Source organism: Callithrix jacchus, chromosome 9 (genome assembly GCF_049354715.1).
Source record: "Callithrix jacchus isolate 240 chromosome 9, calJac240_pri, whole genome shotgun sequence".
NCBI lineage: Eukaryota > Metazoa > Chordata > Mammalia > Primates > Cebidae > Callithrix > Callithrix jacchus.
Window position 1 is genome coordinate 12,388,756 of NC_133510.1, and position 25,783 is coordinate 12,414,538.

The window sequence follows — 25,783 nt, forward strand, 5'->3', positions numbered from 1 at the left end:
TGAAGAAACAATTTAATCATGCTTAGAATTAGAGCAGCATTTTAAAAGCATCTACGTTTGTGTAACATCACTGCACGGTCCGTACTGAAGTCAAAGTACAAGATGAATCTAACATTTGAGTTTGTAATTTTTAAAATATTGATGAATTACATAGAAAAGCCCAAAATTCCATATATGCTATTTTTTTCAAAGAATTTATTTTCTTTTATTTGTGTTTTTTTGTGGATGAAACAAGAAAGAATTCAGGAGAGTTTCGTAATAATTGGTAGTGAATGTGCAGATAAGTAATTGAGTTTGGAAGAATTTGGTCTGTTTTAATTTTGTAAACATTTACTATGTCCAAACTCTATGCTATGTACTATACTAACCAGTGGAGATACAAAGATGATTTACACTTGGTGTTTATCCTAATGATGCAGGGTAGATATCTACATTACAGATACATTCCTGGAAAAACATTTGGTAAATTGTTTGAGGAAACAGGCAGTAACTTAAAAAACAAACAAACAAAACAAAGGAGCTTTAGTTGGACTGGACACTGGAGTTACACATGATAATCTCATCTACTTTTTACGTCACCTTTGAGAACCTCATAAAGGAGGAAACTGACTGTGGGACATTGAATCTCCGTCCCAAGTTAACCCGGTTAATAAAGAGCAGAGCCAGAATTTATACCTGGTCTGTCTGAACCCTAGGGGCCAAATAGTCCTGTATTCCAGACAGTCTTTGGGTACAGATCACAGACCCTCTGGCCGTGTGTTGAGCACCATTCAGCCCATTCTCAAAGGGCCATGGGAGCACTCCAAGTTGGGAATGTTAATTGGGTGATCTGTTATCTGTACTTCTCATCCATCCTCAAGGCTAAGAGGGCTCACAGTCCCTTAAGCTTTCACCAGCTGGCAGAGGCAATTGGAACGGAAGGCAGCACGTGGATTTATTCAGCTTTTTTCAAGTACCTTATTAAATATATATTGACAGGTCATTATTTGTCGCGGTTAAGTTGGTGTAAACTCTGAATTTACATTAAATCTGTGAGGTCAATTTCCTCATCTGAGGGTTATAGACGAAATTATCCGTGTATTACCTTTCAGGAGTAAGTTGCCAAATAGTCTTAAGATTTTATTATTCCAATTCTTAACTGCTGTGCTAGGAATAGCTGTTGGTGCTTGATACATGTTGAATGACTAGATGCAAAGGATTTAAAAACAAGTGTCTGAGAGGGTGAGGCGCGGAGTAGTTAGGGTGCCCTATTTTACCTCTCCTAAAGGTCATCTTCGGGTGTCAAGACGCGGTGAGGGAGGAGACACCCTGCACCCCGCTCCAACAAAGGGTCAGCCGCGCGGGCTCCTCGGAACGCTCCAGACCACAACCCGGGCGCCCCGCTCACCCTGGCTTTCCTTGGCTCTGCAACGCGGCCCGGCGCGCTCCCGTCCGGGCGGATTGGAGCCGTGGAAAGGGCACAGGGCGCCTTTAAATGCTAATGAGGGCCGAGGGCCCCACGGCCGAGCCAAGTTTCCCCACCCTCCCCCCCGCCCGCCCTTCCCTCCCGGGCCCGTGCGCCGCCTAGAAAAACTTGTGCGGGGCCATTTTTGGGGCAGTAAGATCGAGCGAGGAGCCCAAGAGCGAGCGTGCAACCCGAAGCTCGAGCCGCCTCCGCCGCGAGACCCCACCTCGGCCGCCGCCGCCTGCGCCGCGAGATCCGCCCCGGCCTCCCTGAGAGCGAGCCCCGGCTGCCGCGACCACCAGCCGCGCTAACCGCCGACCAACAGCCACCGAGGCGCCGGAGGAGAGCAGAGGAGAAGGCATGAGCGAGGCGGGCGAGGCCACCACCACCACCACCACCCTCCCGCAGGCTCCGGCGGAGGCGGCCGCCGCGGCTCCCCAGGACCCTGCGCCCAAGAGCCCAGCGGGCAGCGGTGCGCCCCAGGCCGCGGCTACGGCGCCAGCCGCCCTAGTCGCAGGAAACCCCGGTGGGGACGCGACCCCTGTAGCCACGGGCACCGCGGCCGCCGCCTCTTTAGCCACCGCCGCCGGCAGCGAAGACGCGGAGAAAAAAGTTCTCGGTGAGTCAGGCCGGGGAGGGCAGGGGCCGCCGCGGTAGCCGGGCGGGCCCAGCCGGCCGCGGAGCACGTGTGGGCAGCTAGTGCTGCATCTCTCACCCGGGCGGGAGAGCGGACTGCACGGGGTCCCCTGGGGTCTCCGGGTCCCCAGCGCCGGCCGCCGCTGGCCGCCTCCCTTGCCGGCGCTCCCAGGTGAGCGCGTAGCGCCCTGCGCTCCCCGCCGCCCTGTGCGCCTCCCTTCTGGTCCTGGGCCAGAAAGTTTGGGTCTTAACTTCTGTCACCCAGATGGGCCCTGTCGCGGATTCCTGTGGTGGAAAATGCCTGCGTTTGGAGAGGAAGGGAGAGGCGGTCTGGGAGAGGGGACCTTGGGTCGGGATAGATGTGGATGTGGATATAGGGGAGGGACCGACACGTGGGCCTGGCACTTTGGTGTCCTCGCTTGGGATCTGGGAAAGGCGAGCACTTCCGTTGGGGAAGAAGAAGGCGCTAGAAGGAGACGGAGCGGGAAAGATGGAAAGGCTTCTTGCCAGGAAGGGTCAGGTGTCTGTCTCTGACGCCCTTCCCACATGGGCTGGGGAAAGACGCCATGCTCCTTGTGGGCCACGAGCGAGCAAAGAGGTGTTGCAATCGTCTCCGGGAAACATGGGTCTTAATCCCACGTCCTCCTCCCCCTCTCTGTGCCCAGTGCTGCAAACAGCCATTCAGTGTCCACCAATGGCTACATGATTCCCTCTTCCCGGTCTGTGGGAACGCACGTGGTGTAGCAGCTGAAAAACTTCGTCGGAAGTGGGGGTATGACGTTAGTTCTAAACATTGTTACCTTGGCACTTGTAACCTAGGGAAGGGAAACAGGAAGATGAAATGTTCAGATTTGGGGGGCAGTGGCTGCAAAGGGTTTCTATGGTGGTGGTTGGTTTAGTCACATAACTTAAGGGTTCTCTTAAGTAACGCCCTGTGTGAGTTCTTAAACAGGCTTGCAAAGCAGGTGGGTGGTGAATGAGCTCCCTAAAGGGTGTGTGCCCACATCTTTCACTCTTTTAAACAGGAACGTTAACAGATGGCCTAGGATGCTTCGGAGACATTTCACTATTTGGGGTGGGGCATGTTTGTCTGATCTCTTTGAGCCGTACTTCCCCTTTGGGAAGAAAGTTGAGGGAACAGTGTGAGAAAAGTGTAACACCTTTCAATATTCCCCAACTCGAGAGAACTATTTTTCTTTTTCCAGGGCTTTTGCTAAGTTCCTGCCAAACAACATACTAATTGTAACCAGTGTAGGTTAAGAAACAAAAGAGACCTTGTTTTGCTGGGCTAAAAGTTGCTTAAATCTCGTCTGTAGTATGTTGTGAAGTTGTTTCTAGCACATATTTCTTGGAACACTTTCTGCCAGATGTCTGAAAGAGACAACTTTGTGTTCTCCAAAGCAATGTTAAGATAACATTCTTAATGATGCCTTATTTTTGTATAAAGGAGCTTTTGCGGTTTTTTACTTAATCCTGTTTCTGAGTTGGGGAAAGCAGATATTATCTTCGAAGATGAAGGAAACAGAAAAATTAAGGTTAATTTCCTTAACCAACTGCCTCTGCAGGTCCCTGGTGATGAGTCTGATGACTTATCTTTCCACTCTTAACTGCGATCTCTTTACAAATGAAGGACAGCCCTTTCTACATGACACCTAAACACGTTGTCTGTGTCTAATGTCACCTTCTTTTCCTTGGCCAAGCAAACACATGGATGCCTAGAATGTGCCAGGCACAGTGCTGACTAAAATGAATATGTTCTAGTATTTTCAGATAGGCCTTAACTTAACTTTATAGGCACATAGGCCAGGAAAAATAGTTTTCATGAGTGAAAGAAAATTTTCCTTCTAATAAATATGGAAATCTATGATGTCACTCTGTCCCCACCCTTCCCTTTACTGTATGTGAAGTGGGTTTGTGGTTTAAAGCAAGAAGTGGGAATGAATTTGATAGTATGAAGTCCTTGGAAGTATTTGTGGAATTATGAAATTTTTTAAAACTACATTGAAGAGTAAAAATAACCTTCAGCCTGGATTGAGGTTAGACCCGTATCATCTTTTTCCGTTATTATTAGTATTGCCTTTTAAATCAAGATTATTCCTTCAGCAATGTTAGACATTAAAAACAGTGGCAGTCTTTCTATTTTCCCAAGTAGTTAATTTTTTGGGCAAATGAAAAGAGGCACAAAAAGCATATTATTTGGAATAATGCCTGACTTAAATGCATATAATGTATCAAAAACGGGCCTCTTCTGCTAAAACATCAACTGTTTTTTCCTCCTTTGCCTTGCTGCTCCAATTAGAATGGCCTGAAACTTAGAATGGCCCGAAACTAAAGATTGCTTGGGTTTGATCTCTCCTTTGGAGAGATGAGGGATCTTTGGAATTAAAGCTGGAGAATGCCTAGTCAGTGTAGGCTGCATAGCTTTGGAGACATAAAGACATGATTTTTTTTTCTTTCCCCCCACAGAGACAGCTAAAATATTTCCCCAGTCTGGCAAAATTCAGAACTAACCCTCCCTACAACAGAGCAAGTCCTAATTACTATTTTAGTTTTGAATTTACAAGTGAAATCTTATTGTTTATCCTTGGAAATAACAAACTTTGCATTTTATGGAGAGACAGCAGGAATTAATGTTAATTTCATTCTCTACTGAGTCTTTTTTCTTTTTTTTAAAGGTAATCTATTGTCAGGTTTCCCATTTCATTGAGTCTTGATAATTGCTTTTTGCCTTTCCTGAATTTAGACAGGGGCATTTCCTAGAAGTACTGAAGTTTTCATTCTCAATGGATTCCAAAGATAATATTTAAAATAGTTGAGATGAATATAAACATACAAAATACAAGGTACGTGAGGTTTTCTTTTGTTTAGATTCCTTCTCTTCGTTCTGCTGACATCTGGCATTGTAGAGAAGTGGTCCTGTTCATGAGGTAGAGACAGTGATCACGGGTAAAGAGGGGGATTTTATGGAAAATGCTTAAGTTCTATTCGCACAACTATAGAGAGCAAGATAAACAAAGAAGCCCAAATTCATCGTGTGGTTTGAAAAGACCTGTTAACATCATGTCTCAGTGGTAAGTACAGAACTGGATTGAGACAGCCACAGTTCTCTTATTATTCTTGCCTCCTCTGATGGGCTCCCATTGGGCAACTGGACAAGTTGTTTATGTCTTTGTAGATTGCCTATTAACAAGGCGCCATCATCTCCTTAAAGTTTGCCTAATATTTCCAAGTATGAAAGTGATGTGTTAAGGTCTTCCACCTGTCTGTACTCTTTTATTGTGACCCTTCTTTTGAACTTATAAAATGCGTCTAGGTTAAAACTTGGAACATTCATCTTGAACATTTTTTTCTGCAGTGTTTCTCAATTTTAATGATTATAGATTTGTATAGACTTAGAACCACTTCTTATCTTACGACTTTCCTGAATAGTTGAATAAGGAACAAAGGTTTTGTCTTCGGAAAAGTATTTCCTTATGAGGTCTTGGCTTTCTCCACTTTCTTTTTCTAATATATTTTGGAATTAAGCTTTTAATGGTTTCTTTAGGTATGTTTAGGCTTTGTATAATGTTATCAAGATCTTAGTGATATGAGCTTTACCTCTTTGTAGGTCAGATACTAATTTATCTGCTTAATCCTATTTTAGCCACCAAAGTCCTTGGCACTGTCAAATGGTTCAACGTCAGAAATGGATATGGATTTATAAATCGGTATGTGTGTGCGTGTATCTGCATGTTTTAAATTTATACTTACATTGTGGCACCAGCAGTTATAAAATACTTCATTAATGGCCTATATAAACTTTTTGGGTAGCTAAGCACTTTAGGTATTCTCATTTCTAAGCTACTGGTTGTTAAATATTAATTAAAATACATTTCCAGGACACTCACAAATAACTTATTTCATAAAATCTAGTCGTTGAAGAAGAAAAGGAGGAGGAGATAAAATCAGAAATGGGAGGGGCCTTAGGATAAATGAGACCATATCCATAATTTCACAGATGGAGAAATGGAATCTTACACTGGTTAAGCAGCTTTCCTAAGGTCACTCAACTAGTGAGTGGTTGAGCTGGATGTTTAACCCAGTTCTGGTCCAGTCCTATGTAGAAACTGTAAACTGTAGTAACTTTTAACCATACAGGATTGAGAACATAACTACAAGCTGTTGAGAGTATTACGAGGTTTTTACATGATATCAGCATTTTCTTTGCTTTCACACCCTGTCTTAAAAAAATTCCTGCAATTTCTTGTCCCCTTTGGTGGGGAAGGGGTGGGGGGACTGTTTTAAGTTTCAGTGTAAGGAGAGCCTAGTTCACAGCTGTGCCCTGTCCTTTTAACTGCTTGCTTTGCTTTTGCTGGGAGGAAAATCTAGGGCTCTGATTACACACCACGTGATTCAGAAAGAGACAGAGGAAGGGGATGTTTCTGTATGTTGAGTCTCTGAGCTTGGATCTAAGTACTGTGGCAATGTGGAGGAGGAAGATAGATAGCTTGTGGAGTTAGAAATATTTCACAAGGATTGATTTTAGGTGTCCAAACTGAGTGTAGAAAATAAGGGAAAATGTATGTTGTGTTTTGAGGACTTGGGATTTAAATTCATAACACATAAGTTCTTTGAAGTTTTTCCCCATACCTACTACCTTTAATTGTAAGCTTTTTGTCTTTCCACAGAAATGACACCAAAGAAGATGTATTTGTACATCAGGTAAGAGGGATCAAAAATATTACATTCGCTGTGTGAGGTGGGTGTGTAATTTTCTGTCATCCTTTCTCAGTAAGTCCTATGGATTATTATTTTAGTCTAAACTCTTTTTGTGATTTATTTTGCAACAAGAGCAGAGTTTGACATTTTAAGATTGGCAAATAAGTTCTTCTGCCCCATCATGTTAACTGTTCTCAAATAGTTTTATTTTTGCAGTTGTATAAAGTAATATTTGGTTAGACCACGTTCTAAATTTTAAAGCCTTTGAGTCGTTAGCCCAAGAAAAGTCTGTTTCCATTTAGCGCCCTGTTCCGATGTGATTCCTCCTTAGTGTTTGCCTGGAGCCCTCTGGCTTCTGCCTAGGTAGTTACTGGTGAAACCTCCTCTGTCAGAGCAGCTCTCAGTTAAAGAAAATAGCACAGAGAAGCAGACAGTAAGATGAGAAAACTTCCAGTTCCCACAGGAGCCCTCACTCTTGTTAAATGAGGCATGTTAGGACATAACCAGGTCAGAAGGTGCACATTCCCTTAGATTTGCAGGAATTAGAGGAAGTGGGTAAGATACGGAGCTTCTCTGCTGCAGGTACCTCAGTCTTTGCTTTATTAGCCTAGGATGTTATTTATTCTGTTAGTAATATGTCCTAGGCTTCCTTTATAAAACAGGTTAAGAGACAGAATGCTAACCTTAGTGTTCTTTTTGTTTATTTAGTTTTCAGTGAATTGTCTGCAGTGTGTGTTCTTAGAGTATAACAATACGGAAGACAGAGCAGCAGGTACTAATGCCTGCCCATTCACTTGCAGTGCAGAAATCCAGAATGCATCTGGTTTTCTATGTTTTTGTTTTCTTCTGTTTAGGTTTGTGTGTGTATCGGGGTGGGAGTTGAGATGGTGGCATCTAAGAAGAGGCTCTCTAGTTGTGGTTTCTATTGTTTATATTTCTACTGGACTGGATATATCTCAGTTGTACCTAGACGATTTGAGTAGATTTATTTTGCTCAGATACAGTGACTTTCAGGGTCATAACAGTGTTGTTTAGAATACTTGGAGGTTTGAGGTTTATAGACCTTTCGGGCTAAGAATTCTGAAGACTGCTAGGTAAAGGTCCTCAGAAGTTGCTGTATTGGTGGCTGGCCTTATTAGCCTGTGAGTATCTGACCCGATTCCAGCCGCCGTGAGGTTGTGTGGTGAGTCACTTCAATGTGTTGAGGCTTGCCAGTTTAACAGGAAAAAGGGAGCGAGCCGGCAGGGAGGGGCTGTTTTTGGAATGGCTGAATGTTCATGCTGTGTGCATGTATATCCTGTCCTGAACTGCCTTTTTTCCTCTGTGGGTGAGGTCTCTGCTCTATTGGCTATTTCTTTTCCCTCCTACTCAGAGTTAGGGGATGGGCTGGATTACACATACTTAATCGCTTTATAAAATAAGGTTGACCTAGTTCCATAGAAACTCAAGCCCCTTTTAACTGTTTAGAGATACCAGCCAAAGAAATGGAAATGTGTTGCAGGAATTATTCTCTGTCTTCATTGATTGAAAAAGAGAGAGCAGCACCTATTCATAAGCAGATATTTAGGTGTAGATGTTTAATAAAGAATAGCATCTTAACTAACCTTTTAATGTATTGTCAGAGAACATAGGATTCATTGAAATATGAATTGTGTGACGGGGAAATGTTGAATAAATATCATATAGGTAGAGTACAGGGATATGAATTCCCTCTCCTCTCCTCCCATCATCCCTGGGGATGTTAGGTTTGTGACTTGAAATAAATCACTTTAACTGTTAGTCTTTTGTTAACTCACCCACAAAATGGGAGGGGAGGGGCGAAAGCCAGATAATTACTAACATGTTCTGATTTTTGAGGTGATTTTGTTTACTCTGTCAGAAATATTTATCCCCTTTGCATTTTAAATTTTTTTGTTCTGCCTCCTTTCCCCCTCAACCCTAGCTTGCATTTTAAAAATCCCTACTGAAGTTAGTAGTTTCTGCTGTCTACAGGAAACTCCATACCTAAAACAGGTGTTTGTGTGTATATGTAAGATCACACACAAGCATTTTTTGCCCTTGCTGATGGAGCTACAGCTTCATCTTCTGAGATTCAGAGAATCTCAGAAACTTAATGGTTTGAGGTAACTAATACATCTGATATGATCAGGTGATCAGGCTGTACCAGTACCGTGTAGTCACTGCACACACTGCAATTATAGAAAAAACATGTTCTAATCCACCATCAAGATGAACAGCACAAATCAAGAAAGAATGTGGAATATAGTTTTATAGTGGTTTTGCTTTTGTTTTTTAGAGATCCAGATTAGTGAGAGAATGATGGAAAAATAATAGTTGGTCAACAGTTTCTTCAAATTCACTTTAGTGTACTTGAAAGCAGTGAGATCTATCGTCAATACTGAAATACAGTTCGAATAAAGTTTTCTGTTCTCTTGACAGACTGCCATCAAGAAGAATAACCCAAGGAAATATCTGCGCAGTGTAGGAGATGGAGAAACTGTAGAGTTTGATGTGGTTGAAGGAGAGAAGGTGAGAAGAAATTGTGGTTGGGTATCAAAGTGCTGGCACATAGTTTTATTGCACAGTAAGTTGAATTGTCTCTCAGCCCTTACGAATTGACATGACTTTGGAATTTTTTTTTTTTTTTTTTTGAGACAGAGCCTCCCTCTGTTGCACAGGCTGGAGTGCACTGGCGCAGTCTTGGCTCACTGCAGCTTCTGCCGTCCAGGTTCAAGCGATTCCTCTGTCTTGGCCTCCCAAGTAGCTGGGATTACTCGCACCCACCACCACGCCCAGCTAATTTTTGTGCTTTTAACAGAGACAGGGTTTCATCATTTTGTCCAAGCTGGTCTTGAACTCCTGACCTTATGTGATCCCCCCGCCTCGGCCTCCTAAAATACTGGGATTACAGACATGAGCCACCGTGCCTGGCCAGCAGAAACGTTTTTGACATTGTCATTATAAACATTCTGCAATAAAGATACTTTAATTTCCTATTTAATGAATGATCAACTCTGATTATGGAAAGAAAAGCTGATTTCTCAATTAAAAAATAACTTTTGTGCCAAATGTATATGTTTTGAAGTGTAGATTAAACTTTAACTATTTTATGTATTAATATATTAAAACTGCTTTTTGGCCAGGCATGGTGGCTCATGCCTTGTAATCCCAGCACTTTGAGAGGCCAAGGCAGGAGGATCACCTGAGGTCAGGAGTTTGAGACCAGCTTTGCCAACATGGTGAAACCCATCTCTACTAAAAATACAAAAATATCTGCGTGTGGTTGCACACATTTGTAATCCTGGCTACTCAGGAGGCTAAGGCAGGAGAATCACTTGAACCTCAGAGGCAGAGTTTGCAGTGAGCCGAGACACTGCACTCCAGCCTGAGCAACAGAGCAAGATTCTGTCTCAAAACAAAAAAAAAAAAGAAAAGAAAAAAATGCTTTGGGGCAAAAGATTTTAATTTATCAAAGTAAAGTTTTCAGGCTGACTTGTAAGAACTTCTGCATACAAATAATACATAGTAAAGAATATGTTAATCTCAATAAAAGGAGATTGAAATTGAATATACTCATTTTATTTTCTGAATGGCTTGGATTTGGGGAAGCTGAAGATAGACCATAAAACAGCTTTGTTCAGGTGAATTGACTCCAAGAAGTTGAGGGATTATCCTGAAGACTACAGAAGTTTTTAGTATTGTTATATATTCCATGTTAGTGATGTCCCTTATGTTTTGTGTTTAGTCAATAGCCTGTTATAGATATTAGTAAAACAATATTGACTAAGATTAAAAACACGCTTAAACTACGTATGGCACACACCTACCATGGCAGCTCACTTATAAACTAACTGAATGAATGACTGGTTAACTCCCTGTATGTGCTCTTCCCACATACACATACCATTCCACAGTTCACTGTGGCTCTCAACCGTTCTGTTTTAAAAGAAAAACACTTTATTTCGTTTGATACAGAAATTTAAGTGATTATCTTTACTAGTGTGATCCTCACGGTATCTTGTAATTCTCCGAGATCTTCAAATCACTCACCGGCACATGCCAGTCTATGATGATCTTTGATATCCCATCCAATTGTTTAAAATTTGTTTTGGGTTGATTTTTCTTCTGTATGTTTTCAGAACTCAAGGTTTTACAAATGGGATGTAGGGTGTGAAATACATGCTGTGAAATCTTTGTCTAAATTTTTTTTACATTTCTGAAACATTATTTTATCCATGTGTCCATGTGAGAGTAAGAATTCCAAATCTGTTTCAAGGATAATAGGAAAGTCTAAAGAAAAGACCCTTTCTTCTCGTTGCTGCCGAAATGGGAGAAGTTTCACTCAGTACCTTTGTGCTGGACAGAGAACCATGTGAGCCCATGAATAGGGATTCTCCTCTTGGTACCTCCTAGAGTAGTAACATAGGTTTCACACATTCTGGGAAAATAACAGTATCTCAGTTCTTTCCTACTGAGGAATATTCTTCCTGGTCTAGCATTACCTGTCCTTTGACAGTTGTATATTTGCTAGTTTATGTTCTTTAAAGAGGTTACATGTTGCTTTTGAGACTGGCATGACTAGACAAGAAAGCAGAGCTCAAGTTGTGTGAGCAAACAAGCCATGCATGTTTAAATCAAGATGTGAAATGCCTTGCTCACTTCGCTGAAAACCAAATCTGTTTTTAAGATCACAGTGGGAATTCTTAGTATGTTCTGCCAGTCTTATACACTGGCTGTCCAAGGCTAGTTTTTGAGTAAGTTTATGTTCTTTTTAGTTTTAAGGCCATCTTTTTATTGTCTTCTCAGGGTGCAGAAGCAGCCAATGTGACTGGCCCGGATGGAGTTCCCGTGGAAGGGAGTCGTTATGCTGCTGATCGGCGCCGTTACAGACGTGGCTACTATGGAAGGCGCCGTGGCCCTCCGCGGAATGTACGTTGTCTGTTACTTGTCAGTGATTGAGAAATTCTTCATGCCAGGAATTAAGGATATGTACTTGGAGCAGATAAATGCCTTGTCTTCTCCTGGAGACATGATTTAAATGATTTTTGTTTTTTCTTTAGAGGAAATTTCTCTTATTTTTTAAATTTTTTATTCCATAGTTATTTGGGAAACCGGTGGTGATTAGTTAAACGAGTAAGTTCTTTAGTGGTGATTTCTGAAATTTTGGTGCACCCATCACTGGAGCAGTATACACGGTACTATTAAGGGGGAATTTTAGTGCTCAGATTTTATCCATAGCTACTGGTCTCCTTAGAAACTTGCCATTCAAAAATTGTAGTAGTTAGGATATATTTGGCTATAAGTAATAGACATTTAATTGTCTTGTAACAAGAAGACTTAAGGGAGACAGTGCTGAGGTTTTAGCAAGGTTTCTCTGCATTTGGTGCTTTTTTCTAGCCAGAACCTAGCCAGATGACATTTTACTGGCAAAGGGGAATGCGATTTCCATAACTGACTTAACCTTGTTCATTCCTTGGTGCTGACACAGTTGACCGCTAGAAAATCAGCATTTGCTTGGTGAAAGAATGAGAAGCAACTTGTGAATAGGCAGTAATATTAAGTGCTGGCCACAGAACTACTAACTAATTTGCCTTGTGTAAGAAGCTGTTTATTTAGCATTGCATTTTCCCGCTATTTCAAAGTAAAGAAGCAATAGGTGATGCTATGGATTTTTAGTTCTTCAGGTTGGTCTCAATGCAGGGGGAAGAGTTTGTAAGCAAATCTGACTAGAGCTTTCTTGGGAGGCTCAGTTTATAGGAGTATTTTCAAGGCACCCAAAATGGACCCAGTATATTTGTGGTCATGAAGAACTTAACTAGATTTGAATCAGTTCTTGGTATTTCTAGAATTAGAACCAGGGATTGGTACATTAAAGGAAACTCTAAATGCAATGCTTGTCAGCACAGGGTTGTGACTACCTATCTCATCCAAAGAAAAACTCATCAGAATTAAATATCTGCAGATTGAGAATGACTTACCTTTATGTTGATAGATTTATATATAGCTTTCTGTTTACCTAAATGCTTTTCCTCTTTATTCTGCCATCTTCTCACACACTGCCCACATTAATTCTGTCAGGTTCCTTAGGACTTTTCTTGTTTCCTTGTTTTTGCTTATCTTATTTGACTTTTAATAAGCTATGAGGGGGTAGCTAGGAATGAGCTGCTGTAGCATTTCCTACATCATGTTCTCTTTCAAGTTCGTCAGAGCCACAGAGCTCTGTGATTTTGACTCCGAGTTTAATTCAAAAGTAAAAGAGGTAGGAAAACATTTAGTCAAAAATTTTTCTTTAAGACTTATCCCCTCCAAAAACTGAAAATTCTAAAGTCATGCATATAAAAGATATTTAGAAACAAAGTTGTTAAAACTCTTAAGTATGCATAAATGAAGCTTTTTTGTTGTGATAACTAAGTCCCAACAACTTGTTCAAGTATCTCACCAAAGAGTATGTTCAGCAGGCTGGTGCCATTATTATGCTTTGCAAAACTCTTAAAGATTTGACTGTGTAAAATTCAAAAGAGGAAGATAAGCTTAAAAAAGAGAAACAGTTTATGTTGTCTCACACTTAATATTTTGGTAAGCCTTTTCTGTGCAAATAAGTGTTTACATCATTGTGAATCCCATCTAGGATAGAGGTTTTATGAGGAGTAGAATGGCTTGACTTTTTTTTTAAAGTTAAGACTAGTTGAGGCTTTTTTGGAGGGGGAGTTGGGTTGCATATGCGGGCTTGTTCTGAAAGGGTCCAAAGTTTAAATAGACTCCCGTAAAAAAAAGTAATGGGTCATTATTTTGCCTTTTTTATTTATTCATTTTTAAAAACTAGTTACTTTCCATTGAAGACATTTGCATATCCCCTTTAAGTAGTATATGATGTAATTTAAATACAGGAAAAATAGAAAATGAATCAATAATTTCCTTTATTAATAAGGTCTATATTTAGAAACCTCCAGTATTAGGGCTTATTACCATCAGAGTACAATTAAAGCTTTACTTCCAAGCATGCAAAGGGAGTCATGCCATAGGTCAGTGGTTCTCAAACTTTTTGGTTTTGGGATCTGTTTATATGCTTACATGTTATTGAGAATCCTAGAGTTTTTGTTAATGTGTGCTTATATTAATATTAGAAAGTAAAATAAACTTAAAAAGCGTGGCATTGCCGTCTACTTTTGCAGATCTCTGATACATGGTTTAATAGACGATAGCTGGATTCTCACATCTGTTTCTGCATTCAGTCTGCTGAGAGACCACATGTCATTGTAGCCTTTGGGAGACCCCACCATATACCTCTGAGAGAATCCCTGGGAAAGGCAAATAGCATCTTTGTAATATATTGGCAGTAGTTTGACCTCGCCGAACCCCCCTGGAAGTTTTCAGAGATCCCATCCACACTTTACCGACTATTGTAGGAAGTATATCACTGAGGTCAAATATGTTGGTAACATCATAAAATGTATTCTTTTTTGGCTTTTCCCTGACATTGCCTCAGTGAATGGTAAATGTTGGGAGACATGCATTTCATGGAGTTAAACATTATAAACCTTGCAGATACTCTTCGGGTGGTTGGTTAGCTGAAACTAGTTCTAACTAGATTACTATTAAATTGATTGTAGGTTGATTGCTCTTGCTTTTCTGCTTCTTGGTATTTTATCTGCATAGATCTGCTCTAATCTTAATGTACTTTATCCCAGGCAATCACCTGATAATCTGGGTTAAATGCATTTTGTCTGTATAATGGAAGGGATTATTGCTTTGGGGAGATTTTCTTTTGGTGATAACGCATCCTAAACGGTGTTCTTTGGTTCTTTCCTTGCTAAAACTTCTTCTGAATCTCTGTTTCTTTGCTTCGCTAGTACGCTGGGGAGGAGGAGGAGGAAGGGAGCGGCGGCAGTGAAGGATTTGACCCCCCTGCCACTGATAGGCAGTTCTCGGGGGCCCGGAATCAGCTGCGCCGCCCCCAGTATCGCCCTCAGTACCGGCAGCGGCGGTTCCCGCCTTACCACGTGGGACAGACCTTTGACCGTCGCTCACGGGTCTTACCCCATCCCAACAGAATACAGGTAAAATTGCAACTGAGACTTCTCTTCAGCAATCCTCACCCTTCCATCCTTCTCTGCCTCCTCTTCCTCCTCCTCCTCCTCCAACACCAGCTGCCGGAAACCTTGCTTATGGCTTCCTGATGCTACAAAAGCTGAGGCAAGGCCTTCAGTCTGCTTTTTCAAAGCAGCCATTCCGGTAACATTTCTAAAAGCAAAACCATGTGATCCATGCCTATAATAGGGAACCCTGGTGGCTAAAGTTTGTAATTGACAGAAGAATAAAAAAATTAAGGTAACGGGTAGCCTGTGTAAGAGCTTCAGCTTTGAAGTCTGGCTACATTTGAATCCTGTTTCAGCTACTTATTTGTGAGGTTTTGAGAAAACCAAGTTTCAGATTAAGTTCATCCATTAAATGTGGGCACTAAATGCCCGCACCATTGGGTTGTGATGATTAAATGTGAAGGATTTAGCAAAAGATGCCTACAGCTTATAATAACATTTATAAAGTATTGGATTTAAATGAGATAGGGCTGATTTTTAAAGGTAGCCTGCCAGAACGGAGGTTGTTGATTATTGATTCTCCTTTTTAACTTCAGAACATTAGTACAGCTGTTGTGAGTTTGTTTTGTGATTAATAAACCTTACATCAACTTTGCAGTTCCTAGGGAACTTGGGAAACTAGGGACAGGTCATCATTTTGTTATCACTGGCCACACGTTTTGTCTCCTTAGTGTCCTTGGGGTTCCTTTTTGTCCCCCCAACTAGATGTTTTGACTGGACATTATGTTCAGTCTGTTCTCTGCTACCCTTCTCCTGTCCCATCATGCATGACTGTGTTCTTGCTTGTTTTCTTCCTTCCACTCTTCAACAGCTGCCCCTGACAAATGTGCTAAAAATAACAAGGAGACTTACATATATGGAGAGTTTGTGGACATGAGACATAGTAGGTCGCTTTAGGGCAGCACTCTGGGCTTCTAGGAAACAAGGACAGGAAAAGTCAGTGAGATTGTAATACACACTTATTTTTAGTGCCTTAGTAGTGCCATCCTGAAATGCTCCTCCTTTACAACAAATATCACGTTTGCTGAAAACGTGATGATTCTTTTCCATGTCTTGTGAAATAAAATGTATTTCACCTTAGGAATTGAAGTTTCAGTGAAGTCATTCCTTAGTGCCCTGTGCAGAAGCTAGTTGAAAGCCGCTTTAGAACATGTATGCTTCCTCCCATAAGTGAACTTCATTTAGTTGCTGACTGAATGGCTGACTTTCCTGCCTAGTCCATGTCAAAAGTAAAAGTTGTCTTGATCCTTTGAGCAGCATTTTAAAAAATAATCTTTCTAATATATACTATGTTAGGGTGTTCCCTGACTAGTTGGATTAAGGCAGTCAAGAGCATCAAAAGAAAATTCCTAAGGTTCTCATCCATATAACTGAGCTGCTTCAAAGTTGTCAGTGTGATGCCTTAAAAATATATAGATGGATCTCTAGGATGGTAAAAATTATTGAGATCAAATAGAAAAGTCTTTGCCAACATTTTCTACTGTTACAACACTGAAATTTATTGGGCATAATAGAAAAAAAAAGAGTAATATATAGGCCAGCGATACTTGCCTTATGCACTAAGGACATAATACAGCATGATTTATTAGTGACTGAATGACGTCCATTTTTAAAGAAAATAGTTCTATAGATTTAAAACTTAAGTAGAATCATTCACTGAACTACTATGTACTTGTTGTCTTTGAGAAAATAATTATATGATGGAGGGAAAGGAGCAACATTGTGGTATCTACCAAGTGACAGATGTTTAGAATCCGTTCTTACTTAGTTCTCTCTTATAGCCTGAGGGGAGCAGTGGTTTCCATATTTTTTGTTGTTGTCACAAATGAGGGGATTTTAGTATTTTTAGAAATCAGCAACTTTTTTTTTTTTTTTTTGAGATAGAGTTTCGCTCTTGTTACCCAGGCTGGAGTGCAATGGCGCGATCTCGGCTCACCGCAACCTCCGCCTCCTGGGTTCAGGCAATTCTCCTGCCTCAGCCTCCTGAGTAGCTGGGATTATAGGCATGCGCCACCATGCCCAGCTAATTTTTTGTATTTTTAGTAGAGATGGGGTTTCACCATGTTGACCAGGATGGCCTTGATCTCTTGACCTTGTGATCCACCCGCCTCGGCCTCCCAAAGTGCTGGGATTACAGGCGTGAGAAATCAGCACCTTTTATTTTGCATGGGCAATAAGTGGTAGAGCTTAATTTTAATTCATCTTGTTCATGTCATTTGTCATTCTGGGAGACTCTCATTCTTTATACATGTTAATTGCTGTTTCTGTCACAAACAGTTTCTGAGGAAAAAGTGGCGAGCTTATATAGGAAACTAAAGAGAGGCTCATGTGTTGGGGATGATACGATTGAAGGTGGGGAGGGTATGAGGTAAGATTAAGGTGAGATCTCAGGGGAGATCAGGCGTGCGGGTAGACCACTGTAAAGACTTGACCTACTGTAAATGTGATGAGAAGCCGGTAAAGGGATCTCAACAGAAAAGACACATTTAAGAGATTACTGGACTGTTTTATTGGGACTAGACCACAGCGGGCAAGAGTAAAAGTAGGAAGAACAGCTGCTATAATCTCAATAGAGAGATGAACGTGGGTTGTATTAGAAGCTGGCAGTGGAAGATCTGATTAAATGGTTAGAGTTGGAAAACTTTTTAAGCATATAGAGTTGTTGGCATTTCATGGTGGGTTGAATGAGGAGTAAGAGGTATGGCAATATACTGAGGAGTAAATAATAACTGTGGTTTTGATTTAAACAAATATGGGAATACTGAAGAAAGACTGGGTTTGGAGGGAAAGGTGAAAATTCTTTGGAGGTCTTTTTCTCATATTAAATGCACCTACAAGTGAAGGTGTTAAGCAGGTAGAAAAAAATAAAGCAGAGTGAAGAGGTAGAAAGTGGCTGGAGGATGGAAGGTATAGTCTTAGATACAATGATTGACCACTTTTTGGGGGGGTTGTTAAGTTATATTTGAGAAGAGACATAAATGAAGCAAGGGATTATCCTTTAGGCCCCAGTAAAGGCATGAGGGGGAATCTGAAGGGGAGAAATGGGACTGTAAATAATGATTTGGGGTTCTACAACCGGGTATTTGAAGCCATAGGGGCAGGATGAGATTAACTATAAAGTGAGTGTAGGTGGAAATAGGATCCTAGGATCACGTTCTGGGACACACCAACAATTAAAGCTTAGGAACATGAGATTGTCTAGCAGGGGACAATGAGAAGGAGCAGCCAAGGAGAATGTATTTCAAGAGGGAAACATGTTAAATGCTTGCTAATAAATAGAAGAGATTAAGCTGAGAGCTGATTATTAGATTTGGTAACTTGGAGATCAGTGGTTTGGTGAAGACAAAAGTTTAATTAGAATGGACTTAAGAAACAGCAAAGGGTGGGAAGAGGAGACATATCCTCACTGAGGTTTCTGTAGTGGTGGTCATGGTGTTTGTTTTTCTTTAGAATGTATGTCTGTAAAGAAATGGGGTAGTAGTAGCTAAAACAAGATACGGGGGCCGGGCGCGGTGGCTCACGCCTGTAATTCCAGCACTTCGGGAGGCCGAGGTGGGTGGATCATGAGGTCTAGAGATCGAGACCATCCTGGTCAACGAGGTGAAACCCCGTCTCTACTAAAAATACAAAAAATTAGCTGGGCACGGTGGCACGTGCCTGTAATCCCAGCTACTCAGGAGGCTGAGGCAGGAGAATTGCCTGAACCCAGGAGGTGGAGGTTGCGGTGAGCCGAGATCATGCCATTGCACTCCAGTCTGGGTAACAAGAGTGATACTCCGTCTCAAAAAAAAAAAAAAAAAAAAAAAATAGAAGAAGATACGGGATCAGAGCAAGATTTTTGCTTGATTTGATTTTCTTTTTACAATGTTGAGTTCCCCCAGTCTCTCCCTTACCCCTTATTTCAGCAACAACTTCTAAAGCCATTTGATGGGGCAGATCAAGGTAGGCTTGTGTGTTTGCCCTACACAGACATACATATATACACATCCATAGCCACACATATATATGTAACATATTGTGTGTTTGTGTGTTCCATAGTTCTGTCTACTGAAAGGTCCTGAAATCAGTGATACCTTAATAACAGCAGTGAGCATACCTGTCGCCAGTTTTTTGTTTTTAAATAACATTCTCCAACAAAAAGAATTCCCTTTGGAAAAATGGCTGATTTCAGAGCTGAGACAGAGAAAGTACAATATGAACCTGGAACAGCTTGTTGTGCCAGAAAGTGAAGAAGTACTCAAAGAATGTTGGAAACATGTCCAAAGGATATGAGCCAGCTTGAAGGGTTTCCCACGGGCCAGTAATGATAGTAACAGATTATAACCCATTGAATAAAATGGAAAACCATGAGTGCATACAAATATAAATAAACCTATGTTGAAAAGTTTGATAAGGAATGGTATATTTACACACTTCGTAAGTACTTTCTCACAAAGTACTCATTAATTACGAAGAAGGAAAGAGTGAACTTACAGTGGAGGACCCTGGTGACAAATACCGCCTTACCCACTTATCAGAGTGAACATTGTCAGTAATGGCACAAATTGAGACTATATGCCACCTGACAGGATAAGTGAGGAGAAGGTAGTGTCACTTTTGTGACTTAGTTCAGGGATACAAAAACAAAATCTAATCATTTGTGAACGCCAGATAACCCAAGTTGAGGGATATTTTACAAAATAACTGGTAACTGGTTTGTAATCTTTAAAAAAGTATTAAGGTCATGAAAACAAACACAGTGGCTCACGCCTGTAATCCTGGCACTTTGGGAGGCCGAGGCGGGCAGATCACGAGGTCAAGAGATCAAGACCATCATGGCCAAACCATCATGGTGAAACCCCTGTCTCTACTAAAAATACAAAAAGTTAGCCAGGCATGGTGGCAAGAGACTTGCTTGAACCGGGGAGGCGGAGGTTGCAGTGAGCCAAGAGCACTCCCACGGCACTCCAGCCTGGTGACAGAGCAAGACTCTGTTCCAAATTAAATTTAATTAAATAATTGTTTCAAACAAAAAATATGACTTCAGTGCCTAATTCTGAATGATGTTTTGCTATGACGGGCATGATTGGGACAAATGGTGAAGCTTGAATGGGATCTGAGAATTACATGTAACTTTTCTGTAAGTTTCTGCTTATTTCAAATTTTTTAAAAATTGAAAAGGATGGCTGCTATTTCACTGGCTATATATGCTTGGGTGGAAATGATAGGAAAGGTAAAAATACGTAGTGAAGGGATAGCGTTAACATGCTGTATCTAGTTGATGAGAATAAAGAGGCTGTTAGTTTCAGATATCAGCTGGACCACTTATCCAGGGTAATGGGAAAGAAGAAAGTTCTAATGTAAATACAGGAAGGTTGATAGACTTGCTAGTGAGAATGTGGAAATTGTCTTTCCATTGTTTCTCTTTTCTTAATGAAATATGAAGGGTGGTATTTGGCTCGTAGGAGGAGGAAGGGGTGTCCTGAGGAAAGACCAGAACATTGAGCTCTGGCTGTGTGGTAAAGAATTGCAGACATTGTTGGTGAGTTTTCTTGGTTGTTGTTTTTAGTTCTTTCTTTCCCCAGAAGTTGTACAATAAGTTAATTTTATTCCACTAGCTTAAAGTAAGTTTGTTGTAAAGAAAAATAAAAGTGCATTTTATTTAAAGAGTTGAATGAAACATATCCGATGTCAAAACCTTAAATTGATAGGCTAAAACAAAGTTAGGTGCTCTAGGACTAGGCAAATGACTATTCTAGTCAGACTAGCTGTGTCTTCCTTTTCCGTCATTCACAACGATTTACTCATAAATAGTTTGTGTTCCTATTTTTTAACTTCTAAAAAAAGATCTGAACACAGGCTGTATGCTCTGTATCTTATCCCCTGTGCCGTGACACTCACTGTCGGCTCTTCATTGCCTCTCCAGGCTGGTGAGATTGGAGAGATGAAGGATGGCATCCCAGAGGGAGCACAACTTCAGGGACCCGTTCATCGAAATCCAACTTACCGCCCAAGGTACCGTAGGTATGTTGCATTTTCTACTAATGGCCGGTTCAAGAACTTGTGTGCGCAGTGGTAGGAGGAGGATGGTGTTTTGTGGATTTGAAGATGTGGCTGCTTTGACTACATGCCAGAGTTTACAAGTGGTGGTGTGACATTTCCCCCCTACTTAATACTGTAATTTTTAGTTATCAAAAATACAAAAGCATCATTTTGTATTCTGGAACTATAATACGATGTAAATTAATAGTTAATTTTTATGAAAATAAATCAGATAAATTATCGGGGGGCAATTCTGTGGTAATGCTGCAGAGGAAGAATTGAGTGTCAGCAGGGATTTGGGATACTAAATATTTTAGTCACTGAGGCAGTCCAGTAGAGTCCAGGGTATGATCACATTGCCTGAATTTAATTTCCTACTCTACAGTTCATTAGATGTATGTTCTTGGACTGCTTTCAGCCTGTGTAGTACAGTGAGGCCCTGTCTCAAAAATAAGAGAGATACTCTGTAGTTGAGGATTAAGGGTACTAATACAGCTAAGATAATTAGTGTGGTGCTTGATAAAGTAAGGCCTCAATGTGCATGAGATATTATACCACCATTGAGGTTAATATTAGTGAGTGCTAGGTTATTGTATTTGTGCTTTAGCCTCGACTCCCTCCCTAAGATCCTTCTGAAGCTTTTTATACTATAAGCCTGTCCATTCTTTTGTCTTATTCTTTGTGGTAAATGGAAATACTACAACTTCCTTCCTGAATGGTGTTTATGCTACCTTGAAATTTGTCAATAGGGGTTTATTGAAGGGAGAAAAAGTATATTATATTGGGAAAGGATTCTACCAAGTCTGTATCCTTTTTCTCACAAGGTTCCCTCCAGTTTTAGGCATAATCACTAATGGCTAAGTACTAAGGCCTTTCAAAACAAAAGAGACTGCATAGAAATGTCTTACAGGAACAGAAAGGATGCAGCAGCATGCGTGAAGCTCAGCTTTGTTGGTCCCTGGCTAAGTGATCTTGAAAAGTCATATGTGACCTTTTTTGACCTATAAAAGCAGCACTTTTATATAGCTCAACCATATACTTCATTATCTAAACGTCTTGGTTTTCTCATTATAAATCTCTTCCACAGAATTGCCATTGAAATTAAATATTTAATTTGAAAACCAACGAGCACAAGCTCTGGCACATAATAATGTTTCTTCTCATGTTTAATTCCCTTAGTCTCTACTAAATTTTGTTCAAGGAAGGCAGATACCGGATCACTTTTCTTCTCGTTTTTAATTTTCCTATTAGTGCTTATCAAAGGGCCTGATAGGAATGGAGTATGTGTTGGATATATATGTGTTCCCTCCAAATATGTATTCAAATGAAAGGAGAAAATGATGGGAAAATAAGATTTTTTTCATTAAACCTCTGTTCCGTTTGCTGCATTGGCCTGTGTATAATCTAGCAATAAGTACTGATCACTTGATCAGTACTTGGATGGAGTCTCAGTCTGTCGCCCGGGCTAGAGTGCAGTGCTGCAATCTTGGCTTGCTGAAGCCTCTGCCTTATGGATTTGAGCGATTCTCATGCCTCAGCCTCCCACATAGCTGAATTACAGGCACGTGCCACCATGCCTGCTATGTTGGCCAGGCTGGTCTCAGACTCCTGACCTCAAGTGATCTGACTGCCTTGGCCTCTGAAAGTCCTGGGATTGCAGGTGTGAGCCACCATGCCCAGTCCTGATCACTTGACTCTTTAATTTTTAAAATTAAATAAACTCTTATTTTCTGGAGAAGCCCTGGCCTGTTGGCACTTGTTCTGTGTTCTCTCCAGCAGGGGACCTCCTCGCCCACGACCTGCCCCAGCAGTTGGAGAGGCTGAAGATAAAGAGAATCAGCAAGCCTCCAGTGGTCCGAACCAGCCGTCTGTTCGCCGTGGATACCGGCGTCCCTACAATTACCGGCGTCGCCCACGTCCTCCTAATGCTCCTTCACAAGATGGCAAAGAGGTAAATCCAGCCAGTCAGGGCCGATGTTGCCCGATCGTTTTTAATCATGCCAAATTGTAGCATTCTAAGAGTGGCTTTATCACGTGATAACCTGACACTTAACAAATATGAAAACATTTTGCTCAGTATCCTTATATATAGGGTATGCCTTGCACATAACACAAACCAAATATTTGATTCCAGTTAAAATTTTTTGAAAGAATGACCCATACTGATGGGAATTTAGAGCATTAGGGCTCCTCAAATAACAGAGGCATTTATAGAGGAAGCTGCCTCTAAGCGGGAGCTGAAAGCACTTAACACAGACTTGATGGAGAGCAGTGGTGTTTAGTTGCTGTTTGTAAGCTGTTCTTCTACGGTACCAATTTGTTTTGTTTTGTGTGGGGTTTTGGTTTCGTTTTGTTTTGGCAGAGATGCCAGGGACTGAATGTGGGACTCATTTGTGACTCATACAGAAGAGTAGTTAAATTGCATAGTGATTTTTCTTCACAGGCAGGAAAATTTAAGAGTCTTGAACTTCCCACTGTCACCTGACTTATTTCTGATTTATGGCTTTGTTTTGCGTTTTAGACCAAGGCAGGTGAGGCACCAACTGAGAACCCTGCTCCAGCCACCGAGCAGAGCGGTGCTGAGTAACACCAGGCTCCCCAGGCACCTTCACCATCCACAGGGTAAGAGCTGGGGCAGCCCAGTCTTGAGTTGGTATTTTCTTTTCAATATCACTGGCTTCTCACCAAGAGTACAAATTAGTCTAAAGTAGTTCTGCAGTTCATCTGTGGCAACCCCTTGTCTCTGTTGGGATTCTGTGGAAAAAGTGATTTGGTGGTTAAATATTTCTGGGATTGACCTCATTTTGATAAGCTTTGGTGAGGGTATAAACATTCAGACAGAGGTGATGATAACGCAGCTTCCTTTTCTACACAGGCAGTTTGTAACTTCTAGTGCCACTTAGGAAAACAGATGCAAAAAGTCCCTAACAAAGGCCTGGTTTTAGTAATCAGAAACCAGTTCAGAATCTTTAGTAATCAGAAAGAGTAGAGTAAACTAAAGGGGTTTTCCTTTTCCTTTTTCTTTGATGATCCACTTTATTTGGAAGCAGTGCAGCATAATGTGTAAGAGCCAAGGTTTTTCTATCCAGTACAGGCCCTGCTGCACCCCTCATTTGCTTGTTGATCCAGAGTAGTTTATCCTGTTTTATCCTACTGATCTCGAACTTCTGTCCTGTGGAAAAAGTGATTTGGTCACTAGCAGATGTTTTGATCACTGCTTGCCTTGGCCTCCCAAAGTCCTGGGGTTACAGGTGTGGGCCACCACGCCCAGTGGTAAAAATGAGGATAATAATTATACTTACTAGGGTTGTTGCAAAGATTATTAAGTGAAATAATGGTTAGGAGATGTTTACACTAGGGTAGGGTAAAGAATAACCTCTTGAAAAAGGATAGCTTGTTATTTTGTCATTTTCTACTTTTTTCTGTCTTTTAAAGATACATTTATATACAGTAGAAATATAGCTAGAAAAATCAACTCAACTATAAATTCTGGGTTTTTTTTTTAATGTATAACCTTTTAAACTGAGAAGTTAATTCTTTTGATACTTCTTGCTTTTGCTCTTTCTATGAGCTTTTAGTTAAGAGAGAGCTTATAAACTCAGTATCAATGCTATTTTTCAAAAATTGTTAAAATTTCATAAATGAAGTTTTGGGATTATTATAAGTTCTTGTGTCTTAATGCCATCTGCTTTTATATCCAGCGATTTCGGATTTTAATCAGCCTTTTATTAGGTAGATATTTGCTATGAGGGCAATATTCTGTTTTATCTTGGGTAGCATGGACAGTTTGTCACATAAATAAGTTCCCTATTCAGACTTGGAATCAACTGATTTAGAGTAACATATTAATCATATAAAAATGGCCGTAACCTTTTATGGAGTAATGTTACTTCCAGGTATTATTTCTAAGGAAATAGTTTAAATATTGGGAAAAAATATTTCTACAATTTACAGTCTGACATTTGGGAAGTGGCTAACTGCGATATATTCATATTAGGAGCTAGGGATCAGCCACTAAAATGATTTTGAGTATTACTCATTAGTAATGGTAATTTTCTTTTATACACTTTTATAAATTTTTTCTATTATGTACTGACTTTTCTGGTTTATAAAAATACTTTATTAAAAAGTAAGAGTCCATTTAAATAACAGATAGCTTACAGATCTATACTAGATGTGATTATTTAGAGCATTTGATGTACTCTTTTTCTAATTATATGAAAAGCAGATAATTTTTGCCTTTTTATTGTTTAACTCTTGGTTACTTTGTCACTCTTTCTAAGTTTGATTTTAATTTTCTCCAGGTGACCTAAAGAATTAATGACGATTCAGAAATAAAGGAAAAAGCAGGTCACAACCTTACAACACCAAAGAAACATCTAAGCAATAAAGTGGAAGACTAACCAAGATTTGGACATTGCAATGTTTACTGTTATTCTTTAAGAAACAACTGCAAAAGGAAAATGTCAGCAGATTTTTCCAGCAAGCTGAGAACCTGGGAATTGCTGCACAGAAGACAAGAGAGCAACCTCTCCCGTTTCAGCAACCACTAGCTTTATATTTTTTTTCCTGGTTTTTACTGTTTTGGTAATATAAATTGAAACAAGAAATATTAATCCCACATGGGGAGAACCCCAACCAAAGAAATATATAGGAAATGCTTTTTTTTCGTTTTGTTCATTTTGGATGCTGGTGCTAAACCTCCAAGTGTCATGATTTAAAAAGAAATTTTATGTCCTCCTTATTTATTTCTAGGATGAGGGAAGGATAATATTTTTGCTTTCTTATGTGACTCTCTTTGAAAATGTGCAGTAAGAAATTCCTCAAAAATAAAATTTTTACCCTTCAAAGGACAAAATGTTTAACGGGAGTATGTTTTTGCCGACCT

The 25,783-nt window shown here is 40.5% G+C and overlaps 1 protein-coding gene across 8 annotated transcripts; it reads left to right on the forward strand.

Moving 5' to 3' along the window:
* The first annotated feature begins 1,596 nt into the window (after window positions 1-1,596).
* YBX3 (Y-box binding protein 3) lies at window positions 1,597-25,753 on the forward strand. Of its 8 annotated transcripts, none has more exons than XM_035255306.3 (10): window positions 1,597-2,063; window positions 5,724-5,787; window positions 6,748-6,781; window positions 9,218-9,307; window positions 11,585-11,707; window positions 14,629-14,835; window positions 20,780-20,877; window positions 22,672-22,846; window positions 23,417-23,517; window positions 25,200-25,753. In XM_035255306.3, the coding sequence occupies exons 1-9, from the start codon at window positions 1,805-1,807 to the stop codon at window positions 23,480-23,482; spliced, it is 1,116 nt and encodes a 371-aa protein (XP_035111197.3). In that variant the 5' UTR covers window positions 1,597-1,804; the 3' UTR covers window positions 23,483-23,517; window positions 25,200-25,753. The 8 variants fall into 8 exon arrangements, with proteins under 8 accessions (XP_035111197.3, XP_035111198.3, XP_035111199.3 ...); XM_035255307.3 differs by having other exon boundaries at window positions 22,675-22,846; XM_035255308.3 differs by having other exon boundaries at window positions 20,780-20,868.
* Window positions 25,754-25,783: the final 30 nt, after the last annotated feature.